This window comes from Halichoeres trimaculatus, unplaced genomic scaffold (assembly GCF_033239565.1).
Source record: "Halichoeres trimaculatus isolate MK-OKI-2021-1 unplaced genomic scaffold, fHalTri1.1 fHalTri1_scaffold_6, whole genome shotgun sequence".
Lineage (NCBI taxonomy): Eukaryota > Metazoa > Chordata > Actinopteri > Labriformes > Labridae > Halichoeres > Halichoeres trimaculatus.
In genome coordinates, this window is record NW_027437184.1 from 18,954,327 (window position 1) to 18,966,356 (window position 12,030).

The window sequence follows — 12,030 nt, forward strand, 5'->3', positions numbered from 1 at the left end:
TCCAAGTACAACACAGCACCCGCCAAAAAGCCATTAAAAAACTGAACTTTAATAAAATAATTGCTTTTATTTTTTATCATATAGCAAAACTAGTAATCATCATGCTGTTATTTACACATTGCACGGGCATATTTATTTCACACTGTACATATTACAATGCTAAAGGTGACATCAACAACAACACTCTCCTTTTACAAGACAGATGACTTCACTGTGGACACAGTGGCCCTCTTTCTTTGAGATTTATTTTTTCATATTCACAGTTTATTCAGAGAAAACATCCATCTGAATTCCCCACACTGTTTTATTTTTTCTCTTTTTTTGTTCATTTTTTTTTGTTCATTTTTTAAGATGCAAGTAGAAAGACGTGCATTTACGGTTGAAGCACAATCCCTGACTCCCCGGCCTGAAACTTCTCAATGAATTTTCTTCTGAAAATTAACAAAATGTTTGTAGCCTCTTGTTGGAAATCTGCTTAAAAAGGCTGCGAAACATATAATGTGTTTTCAAGTATTTTTTTCTTTGCAAAAAAAGTAGAGATAAAGATGTGATTGGAGGAAAATAACAAACACAAGTAAATAAATATTCAAACTGAACCATGATAAAAAAAAATGAACTCCTTTGAGTTAAAGGATCAGTGTATGCTTCTGATGATGATTATCATGAATTTGCTATAGATGTGTTGACACAATAACTTCTGGATCCCAGAATGATTGAAAACCCTTTTGTCCACCAGGTTGGAAGTGTTTAAGTGTTCAGTTTGTGCTTTTGGAGTCCACAGGGTTTCTACATTGGGAACCGTTGTGATGATAATTTTATGCATTATGATGTTTCCCTTATAGAACCATGGCGCTTCTAAGGCAAAAAAGTCTCAATCTTGTAACTGAAATGTGTGTATTTGACACCTTTGCATGTTGACGCTGTTTAAAATTGATCCAATCCAGAATACGAAGGCAACTACACACATTCAATACAACAAAAATATACTGTCAACATTTGATAATACCTTTTTTCATATTTGTGCAGCTAAGAAATCATGAAACTTCTTTAAATTTGCATCATGAGGTACAGAATGTAATACTGAAATTAAACAGTGATGCTGTAAACATGGTTCTTTTGCAATGGGCAAATCTGTTTCTGAATTTGAGGAAAATGTGATTGTATATAGGTGTGTTGATGTATGTGCGTACCTGTGCATGTTTCTGTCTGTGTTTCCTCTAGAAAACTCTGAATAATGCATCAGAGATTGACCTGAATGGAGGCAGACATACACCATGGTATGTTCTGTTTCACAATGTAAACTGAGCAAGAGGCTGAACATGGTTGCAGGGAGCTTAGACTGGGTACCTTCATCCTCTCCCTGATAGAGGAAATCAATAAAAAAATTACAGTGATTTAAAACAACAGAAATCTGACTTTTTACTTCTTGACCCTAAAATTTCCATCAGGCTTGCAATACAATCTTCATTTCCACCTTTCTATTAGCTTTCCTCCAAACACCGTATACCTATCTCCCCTCTATCAGCCACTCAGGTCTGACAAATGTCCAGAAAGTCTCTCAATACATTCTGCGCTTCATGTAGATCCTCTCAATAAAGTTTTCCAGTTCCTCCTCACTGTCCAGCTGAGGCACCAGCCCGTCTTCCTCATAGTCATCTCCCGGTGTCGCTTGTGGGTAGTAGAAGGGGGGTCGCCTGCCTCTCCTGGGTGGGGTTATTGGTTTGGGTGGAGGTAGGGGTTGGTAGGTCCGTGGGTGAGGGAGGATATAGTTAGAGATATATGGGGGGAGAGGCAGGCGTGGCGGTGACTGCTGTCTCCAGCCCTGCCCGCGGTTCTTACCTCCGCCCCGGTGCCTGCGCCTCGGGGCCTGAAGGTCAAGTTCCTGGGGGCCAAAGGACTGGTCTCTGGAGGCAGAGGGCTTGCCATAATACTGAGGTTTAGGGTATGGGAAATAAACAGGGTAGTATGCACGATATGGCTTCTGGTAGTACGGGTAGGAGGGGAAGGCTAAAAACTGTTTCTGGGGTTTGTACCAGTAGTCAAGCTGCTTCTCAGGCTTGTACCAGTAGTCCTTCTTGTATGACTTGACTTTGTCCTTGTGCCATTTTTTGTTGGCCTTGTTATACCTATACGGGTTTTTCTTGGGGTTTTTTGAAGCTGTGTAGTGGTAAAGAGGAGGAGCAGCCAGAGGAGGAGGTACTAGAGGCCTGAAGCGTGGAGCAACTGGGTTGCTGTTGATTGGCTGCTGTTGCAACTCTTTCCTTTTCTTTTTCTTCTCCTCCACATCACTGATAATCTCAATCACATCATCTGCAGGCAGGTGAAGTTTGCTGCTGATTTCAATCAGCCGGTCGATCATCTGCTGGTCCATGTCATCATCATCCTGGTTCACCTCCTCAGATCGTTTGTCCTCAGCTGTGTTTCCGGCTGCGCCCATGCTGCTTTTCTGTCGAGGCTTCATGTAGGACTGCTGCTTCCTCCCCATGTACTGCAGCAGCATGTCAGAGGCGATGTCTGCCAGCCTCTGCTCCTCTTCTCTGGCTCGTTCTGCCTCCTCCTGCTGCCGCAGCACCTCCTGTTTCTCTGCACGTGCTCTCGCCTCCTCTTCCATGTGGGAGAGGCTCTCCTCCTCTTCTTCCACCTCCTCCTCCAGCTCCTCTCCTTCATCCTCAAAGTCGTCCATAAAATTTCCCCCTTTGACGGGTCTGTTGCTCGCTCGGTTCTCTTGCCAGTGCTGCTTTTTCCCTGCTCGAGCCAGCTGGGTGTTGTACGCCTTGTAGCCCTTCAGGGGAGGCAGGATCTCATTGTCTTGGAGGCCCAAGTCAATGTTTTGGAAGTAGCCTCTTATTTTCCGCTGCAGAGCCAGATCATCTCCCTGGGAGGCAGAGCCAGGGCCAGCTTTGTTCAAGAAACTTTCTAAATCATTTCCTTCCTCCTGCCCATCATCTTCCTCTTTCTCCTCCTCCTCACTTGCATTATCAGATCCCACTTCCTCCACAGACCACCCCTGATCCTCCTCTGACCTTGAGTTCTTATCCTCTTCATCTCTTTCTTTTAAGTCATCACCCTGAGCAGCTGTCAGATGGCCTACAATTAGCTGTTCAATAGCCTTATCAGCCACTCTCCCCACCCTCCCCTCCTTCTCCTCCCTCTCTCCCTCTGTCTCTCCTGTTCTCCTTATCTCACCACCCTCCAAGCCTTCATCAGAGGGTAGCTCCTGACTCTGATCCGGTCCCAAGTCTCTGATTTCACCCTCCCACGGGTGGTCCAAGGCCTCCAAAAGAACAGCAAGCACCTGTGAAGGGTTCTCCAGCTGGCTGTCTGCGCCTGGGCCCTGGTCTACTGACACGTTGTTGTTGTTGGGGTTGAGAAGACTCTGGGGTGGGGGCACGAGAAAAGGGGCAAGGTTGTCCTCTTTTAGGTCTGTCCGAGTGTGCCCCTCAACCCCTCCCTCCCCTCCCTCAACCCGCACAGGGGCGGTGCCAGCCAGCTGCGGAGTGACAGTGAGCAGGGCCAATAGGATGAGGTGGGCTGTGGAACGGACGTGATGACAGGTCATGACCATTCAGAACCGACAGGAGGGAGGTTAAACACCTGAAGAAAAGAAGATTGAAAAGGGAGAGGGACAAAAGACATGAGGAATGATTCACGTGTTGTCTGTTATCTTTGTCTTTAGTATCATGATTATACAGAAGCCAATGTCAATATCTGCTCATCTGGATGATCTGAACAGTATCCAGCTCTTTAATGCTGCATAAGGCCATTATAAAATACTGCAGAGGCTGAGTGATGAATTATGACAGACACAGCCTGTCAAAAATGAAAATAATACTCAAAATGCTGGCTCTCATTGACAGTCAACTCATTTTCCAACATGACACTCACACTCAACAGCACTTAACGCTGAGCAGTTTTCAACTGAACAAACGTTTTAGAACAAAGGCAGTCAGACGCATTTTAACGAACGATGAAAAGAGCGGCGAAGATATTTTTTATTACATATCTGACGTTTGACATTTTTTTTTATTTCGGGTGGTTCTGTTAAAAATCTAGTTCAAAGCTTTTTTGAACCTATATGTCAGAGAATGTAAAATAAAGTGACATGATCTGGGTGTAATAAAAGAGTCTCCATTCTTTTGGTTATTAAATTCCACGTGCCTCTCAAGAGGAAGACAATTTGCATCCAGAAATTGCACTTTGCTCGCAAACAAAAGGCTTTTTTTTTTTTTTTTGGCCGGAGCCGGTGAGTCAGCCCGGTCATTATCCTTCCTCTGCGCGGATGAATAAATGCGTGTACGGCATTCTCTGTCTTTTGTCAGGTTTAACCGCCTGCTCCGTTACAGCAATAATATGCACGTGAAAAAAAAGAATGTTAGGGCTGAATTTCTTGTGTGCATTTAAAAAAGGGAAAAAAATAAATCTTACCTATTCATCCAAGCCAAGCAAAGCAGAACGCACGCACCTGCCATTTTATGCGCAAAACGTCTATTTCTTACCAATACTGAGATTACAAGAATACAAATCGATCCGAGCTCTGTCCTTGTGTTAGCTGTGATTTTTGGTACTCCATGTGTCAACACCAGGCGAGCAGGACTCTGGTCCAAAGAGTGGCACGCGCGGGAAGTCATGCGTAAGGCTTGTGGCCACGCTTGAGTTATTTAACCCTCCGATCCCTGAGCGGTCCATCCAAATAGCAAATGAGCTGGATGTTATATTTTAGAGAGGAAAGCCTCAGGGGAAAAGGAACAGGAGGGGTGCAGCCAGTCAGTAAAAACGCCGCTTTGTCCCCCGTGTGATGTGGCCATGTTCCCCCTGTGTGGCAGCGGTGGAATGCAGACAAGCTCACGTTTGGGCAGCAGAGCTCAGTGTGCAGCCCAAATTTTAACTGTTTCTGTTTGACAAGATGGATCAGGAAAAAAAAGAAACAAATCCACTGAATAAGGTAACGGGGCCTGCAGAGGTTCTGGTTTTACCTATTGAAATAAAATAATTGAAAATTTACAGATCAAATCTGTGCTTTCGTTTTTTATTCTTCAAAATCTTTTTTTTTTTGTGAGTCAACATTGTGGTTAAAAAATCACCAGAATAATTTATGAGGGCAGCTTAGCGCAGAAAAAAAAAATTAAGGCACATTTTTTTTTCTCATATTGCAATTAGTTATACTTTACAAGTGATCCAGTCCTAGCCCCATCCAATCCATTCCATTTTAAAGCAGCACATTATATTTATTTATGCCCATAAAATTAGTATGTTGTCAAATGTTATCACACACTGGGAATAAAAAAATGTTTAAATCAGCTGACAAATCCGGGGTTAATCTTTTCCCTCTACAGACCATTTCTATCAAAGTAGCTACCTAAAAAAAAAATAAACGACACGCCATACTTTAAAGAAATGCTTCTGTTTTTAGGTTCCTATACGAAAGAAACAGTCGCAGTGTACATGAGGTGCAAAGCCTAACATCCAGTCTTCCAGATGTATCAAAAGATGTTTTGCTCTGATAAAAAAAAATGATTTCAGAATCAATTCATATGCTCTCTGTTACCCTCAATAAAATAAAAAAAAGTGATGTTAAATGTGACAGAATAGCTGTATGATGAGGAATCTGATTATGGCTTGTGAGTGATAAAAAAGAGCTTTCGTTCCACTTACCTGAAGTCCCACAGGGGGGTGGGGAAGTGGTGAAACTCTGAGCGCGGATAAAGCCAAGATTATTTCATGAATGTTGGATCACCTGAGAGAATTTCAGTTTCCCCCCTCTCTCTGTCTCTCTCTGTCTCTCTCGCTTCAGCCTGTGACCAACATGGAGAGGAAAACACACACTGACGGCTCTCTTTATTTAGTTGCCTTGCGTGTTTGTATGGCAGCAGCACTGGTGCTAATGTACAATTGAGTGAATGTTTTCAGCCCCACGGTCAGCGCAACTTTATTGTATATACCCTCACTGGACCACGTGACACCCCCCCCCTCCTCCCCCAGCTGCAGGCATTGCTGACGTCACTTCCATTGATAAGAATGTTGGTGTGAAGATGGCACTGTGAGTCGAGGTTGGCCCCAGCTGATGAATGAACGGAAATGGCATGAATGAAATAGTACTTTTCCTCAATGAAAGGAGAAAATTGTAGAGATAGAGCTGGTACACAGCCATCTTTTCCTGCTCATACATTAAAGGTTAGTGTGTTGCTGCTTCTTCCTCCCTTGTTGCTTCCTTCCTCTGCTCTGGTTTGTTTCTGGTGAAGAAAAAAAATATAGTGACCTCTTTTAGACAATATCAATCAGAGTCATTCAGTAACGCTGTGCACCAAGTCAATGAGTTGCATCTCCATCCACAGACCTCCACTCCACTGCAGGGGGCTGCTCTCTCTTGCTGCCTGCTTGTCAGGCTTTTGTCTGAGGTGGCCCTGCTCCTCTGTGGCAGCGCGGCTCATGGGGCCAAAAGAGCAGCAGTGCCTTGCAGCTCAATTTCTGCCCAATTTTCAAGGACTGCACAATTTTCCACCCCCTGTCTCACATAATTTCTTCTCAGCTCTCCATTTGTCAGCAGCACATTGTGCTCTTCACATGGCCTCTCATCACTGCTCTTTTTTCCCCCTCCAAATCACAGAGACACAAGTAGATAACCCCTCACTCTTTTTAATGGGGCTGCAAAATGCATGCTTGAGTAATGTGTGATGATTGAACACTCAAATTAATGCTGCTTGTATCATGAATTCCCTCTGCTCACCATTCAGACATGATGAAGTCACTGTAAGTTTATGTGATTAGCAAATGCTTAATGGATCATTAATCAGTGAGTACTAACTCATATTTTCTTCAGACATACCTTCATTAATGTGCCACCAAATCTGTCAGTGAACAGTGATACAGTTAGAGGAGCTTCAGACTAATGTATTTAATCAGCCTCTTGAAAGGCAGGATGTGACCAATTTACACATAAATATTGACATCTACATTATTCTGCATTACTCACCAGCCATGGTAAGATGTTCTAACCCAGATACAATATCAAGTGCCAGCTGCTGTACCAGAGAACTAAAATGAAGAAAGAGACAACCAAATGAAGTGGCCTTAGCCTACTGTTTATATATAACCATAAAATATTTAACATTTTTATAACCATTTGATTCATTTTTGTGTAAACTATTTTAACAATGCCTCAAAAGGAAGCTAGTTTAGAGCAGTTTGACAAGAGACCAAGATAAACAAACAAAAAACAATAAATGCTACATAAAAGCTAAAATATGAAATAAAATGTGAAATAAATGCTAATAATAATTATATTCATTTGTTGATAAACATTTAGTGATCTAGATGCAGAGGGGAGTTTAAACAAGTTAGTTTAACAAGCAGGTAAAACAAAAATAGATTGCAACAAAGAAAATTTTGAGCTAAAAAAATCAGTGAACATTATTTTAATGAATAAAAGCTGAGAAAAAGTACAAGTTTGGCCTTGGTTCAAAGTGAAACTTTAAAACAGAGACAGGAAATGTGGGGAGAGGGGGTAATTATAATGATAATAATAGTACATTTTAATTGTAACGTACTTTTCATTTCCCAGAAATCTCAAAGTGCAACAAGAAAAGTTACATATAGTTGTTTTTGTTTGTTTTGTGGGTATGACATGCTCCAAATAGGAGAGGGATTTTATCTACAACAGGTGAAACAGACTATGTCTCTGTAAGAGGGGAGCCTCCTCTACCTACTGAGCTAAGTAAAAGCCCCAAATTAAATGTTAAATATATGTATTACAGTTCAAAGCAGAAACCAATAAAACAAAGCTAAATGAATGGGCCAAAAACCTGACACTGTCAACAACTGAATTCTGCTCAAACCATAGACTGTTCAAAACATGGATGTAGTCTCCCCAATGTCACCCATCTGTTTCTGAAACTGAAGCACATCAGCCATCGCGGCCATATAGGAAGTGGCAGGGCCACTGACCTGAGCTGTGTCTCTGATTGGGCGAGCTTGTGATCTTAATATTTTCTGAACTGCAGAGTTAGAAAAAAATTCACCCCTGTACAGTGTGTGTCGATAGTAAAATTGGCCAGGAGACATTTTTTGAACCAGGCTGTAAATAGGTTAATTTCTGCTTTGAAAACGGCTTTTCTTGGCTTGGTGTGTATGTGACTTCTGGTGCGTCCGAAGCCAGCCTTGAGCAGACACCCGAAAAACAGCAGATTTTAGCACTTCTGCATTGTCTTATATTCTTAGACTGGAGGTTGCCGCTTGGCTCAAACAAAATCCCAACAGGTTGAATTCATCTGCATCCAAGGGTGTTTCTGCCTTCATAGTCAGGGCCACACGAGCGTGGGCTCTTTCCTTTATTCTTCTTTAAACTCTTGCTGCTGTGCTGTGGTTACCAGTGGATGTATGAGAAATACCAATTGCTGAAAATAACATCTTTGCATGGATGAGATTTTAACTCGTCCAAAAATGATGTTCTATGAGAAATAAATACCATGACAGTATCTCTACCATGTCACCCCAAAACATCCAGATTATCAAAACTTTTAAGAAATAACAGTTGAATCCAGCTCTTGAATGCCCAGACCTTGTTTCACCCTGTATTCAACCAAATCTCAGTGCTGAGATCCTGGTTTGTGCTCACTTGGTTTAAGCCCTCTGGGGGAACTGCTGGCTACAAAGGGAGATCAGATGTGTTTACAGACTTAAACAACACTACTGAAACCGTTTCCTTCATACCGCAAATTGCTTGAAGCTAATTTTAATCTGCAGGTCACATTTAAATTGACTGCACAGTTAATGGAGTCAATGTGTTATTATGAGTAAACGGAAAATGACAGATGATCAAATTATGAATCAGTTATTAACATGAACATTGTATCCTAACAGAAACCACAATGAATCCTGCATCAGCCTATGCTTATTTTTCTGTGCTTCATTAAAACATGACTCACGTATCAGTGATGCATTACTTTAGCGTGTCATTGTGCTCTTATCGTACCCAAAAATCAGTGCATCTGTCTGTATACTACATGTTTCAGAGTACTGCTGGTTAAAAAGTGTTTCTAATTATCAGCTTTATGCCCCTGGATCTGATCCTGATCGTTATCAATTCCAAAGTAAGGGGAGAAAAATCCAGCAGCTTCTTGAAAAGAGGAAGTGTGTAATTGACATAGGTCTGCCTGCGGGTTTTAAACCTCAGGAGTCCTGCCTGCAGGGGGATAAGAATCAAAGTCTTGCAGAGGTAAACAACTCCAGGATGCAGAGGGATGCTTTGATTACATGACCCGCTCGTACATGCACTCCTGTTCCTTTCTTTAGCTCTTTTTTTATTCAAGATAAAAAGACACTTTTTAACCTCCACTGTCAACCAGCCGCTCTCAAAGTCTGCTAAAAAAGGGGGAATTTTATGCATTACTGTTCAGGGCCTAGGCTAGGTTTTTTTTATTACTAATTAGCTTTTTTTTGTAAAACTGAACATACCTGTCATTCATGCAGGAAACAAGGAAACAAGATTCACCGATTCTTAAAGCTGAGCTCATTTCCATACACTCAATCTGTCAATGCCAAGTCTCCTCTCTGGCCTTGTGTGAAATCCAGCTGTCGGCCCTCATACACAGGAGTGTCTCCCTGCGTTGAGGCTTTTATTTGCACACTTTTCTGTGTGTGTGTGTGTGTGTGTGTGTGTGTGTGTGTGTGTGTGTGTGTGTGTGTGTGTGTGTGTGTGTGTGTGTGTGTGTGTGTGTGGAGAGCTGCTATGTGTGTTAATATTTGCACTGTACGTTCAGTTAACCACGGGCAGCGGTTCTGTATTATCAAAGATGTTCTAAGGTTAATTGGATATTAACTGCAGACGTCAGAGTCACATGAGGACGGCTTTATTGGCGATTATTGTGTGGCTTGATTCAAAATGTCAAGCTCCACTGATGTGAATGTTTCATTTTTTTATGGCCTCCTCTGATCAGAGAGGTGTAATGTGTTAAGTCTTTGATGGCTCATTCTGAAAGGGTGTCAAGCTTTCTGAAGACACAAACATACACACATACAAAACTCATTGATGCTGCTGCACTGCTAAATTTAAGTGTGCAGAAGACTCGCTAAAAACATGCTTGCACATTTTCAACCTAGAGGCACTGAAAGAGCTGTTTTTAGTTCTCAGTCAGGATCTGTGCACACGAATATGTGTTTTGAATTGGTAGGCAAGAGATATGCACGCATCAAATGAAGTTGTAATTTGTTGCGATTGCTCGAGGCACCACATGCCCTCTGTTTGATTAGATTTCATGCGAGGGACTGTTTGCTGCAGAATGTGGCTGCATTTGCACGGCAGTCATCTCTGTCTGTGTGTGTGTGCGTATGTGAGCCTTTGTTGAAATGCTTGATGGCAGCGGCAGGCTCGAAGAGGTAAGCACGGAGCCGAAGGGCAGATGCTGATATAACGGTCTGGCATTATCAACTGCCACTCAGCATTAGTTGGCCCCTTACCCTCACTCCATGTCCGCACCCCCGCACTGACTCACACTCTGCCGCCTGCTCGGCCACTCACATAGATTAACACTGGTACACTGTGCTTGCATTTAATGGAGCACACACACTGCAGAACACATACAACTCACCGTAATAGCACCATTTCTCTCCCTGTGGTGTGCTCTCTGTCTCTGTCTGTCTCTCTTTTTCTCTCACACACCTCCTCCCCTACTGTAATGTACATTACTCACAAATGAACTTCTAAAAGAGGTGTTGGCACACTGTCTCTGATGGATCAAGTGTGAGAATAGGGCGATCGCTTTGTGCAGCTGGCCTTTTGTTCCATTAAATAAACTTCCCAATCAGAAATACTGACATGCTTAAAACAGGGTAAGATAGGGAATTGCGAAATCTTCCGCCAAGTGTGCTAATGCAGCTCCCTCGCACAGCAAAGGGTCGCTACCTGGAAGTGATAAAATAGAGCTCATGATTAACAGAAGCTTTTTCCACCTACGCCACTTTGTCAGGGGAGGGAAGGACAAGTAATTGCACCGTAACATACCTACAACACAATGCAAAGCTGGGACTTGATGATGTGTGCAAGACCCTGTCGCCCACACTGTAATCTACTGTTTCATCTGGAGTTTTCTTTATTTATTTCTTCTTTTTTCAGACCTGCTCTTAAAAGTTCCTATTTCCTGCAAGTTACATTATCCACCACGAAGGTCTGCACGGACTACTTTGTGCTTGAGGTTACAAGAAGATTAGTTTTGGTGTAAAAATTAATCCGCATATAATTTGTGGATTACACTGATTATAAGGATTATGCTTTGCGTGTATTCATCCAGCCTATTTGTCAGGTACGGATACAAGAAGGAAGACGGTGTCTGTTTTAGAGGCAGATTGAGCCGTTTTCAACACCAGAGCTCAATCACCCTCTCACACTCTCGAATGACTCAAATGTTTGTTCGTGTCAGGCGGAGCGACACAAAAACATCTGCTCTGCTTTGTGTTTGCTGCTTCTGTGATGCACTGGGGATTCGTGGGTTTTAGTTGTTAAGCAGCTGTGTTTGCACCTGGAGAGTGGTGTACTAGAACAAAATGACAGAATTAAAAATTAGTATCTCATTAGCTGCCCTAAAGAGTCTACAAATTTCACTCTCACTGAGAGGTGAAGATATGGCAACCCAGGCTGACCTTTTAAAATGAAATTGAGCATTAAATCACACTAGATGTACTAAAAAACAACAATACAACCGTTATCTAAACAAGCTTTGCTATCAATGACATCCATATTGGAAAGCTTGTCTTTAATATCATCATAAATCAAAGGGGGGTAAGCGTCATAGTGATGTAGATGGAGAACTTTATAAGTGTGGAAACTTTAACCCAACGATGTGTCAGAATTTCAAACGTATCTTTCAGTGTTGGGGTAATTTGGCATCATACTAAGCTCTCTTAAAGATGGTTATGTTTCTATTCATTGTGAAGGAAAGTACAATATGTTATCAAAACAGTCACAACACAACGCAATTTAATACCAAGAAAATGGTAACCTAACATTATGTGAGTCAAATTATGATACAACACAATATA

General features: G+C 42.1%; 1 protein-coding gene and 1 long non-coding RNA gene across 3 annotated transcripts in view; both read right to left on the reverse strand.

Annotated features, from left to right (window-relative positions):
- Window positions 1-241: 241 nt before the first annotated feature.
- On the reverse strand, window positions 242-5,920 carry LOC141792252 (uncharacterized). Of its 2 annotated transcripts, none has more exons than XM_074673109.1 (2): window positions 5,653-5,920; window positions 242-3,594 (listed from the first exon to the last, which is right to left on the reverse strand). In XM_074673109.1, exon 2 carries the CDS (start codon window positions 3,563-3,565, stop codon window positions 1,559-1,561), a length of 2,007 nt encoding a protein of 668 aa, XP_074529210.1. In that variant the 5' UTR covers window positions 3,566-3,594; window positions 5,653-5,920; the 3' UTR covers window positions 242-1,558. The 2 variants fall into 2 exon arrangements, with proteins under 2 accessions (XP_074529210.1, XP_074529211.1); XM_074673110.1 differs by lacking the exon at window positions 5,653-5,920 and adding an exon at window positions 4,426-4,825.
- Window positions 5,921-6,969: 1,049 nt separating this feature from the next.
- Window positions 6,970-12,030, reverse strand: part of LOC141791740 (uncharacterized) — a 46,558-nt gene continuing 41,497 nt past the window's right edge. The window contains exon 3 of the long non-coding RNA XR_012598332.1: window positions 6,970-7,032. This is a non-coding gene — a long non-coding RNA (uncharacterized LOC141791740). The remainder of the gene's footprint in view (window positions 7,033-12,030) is intronic.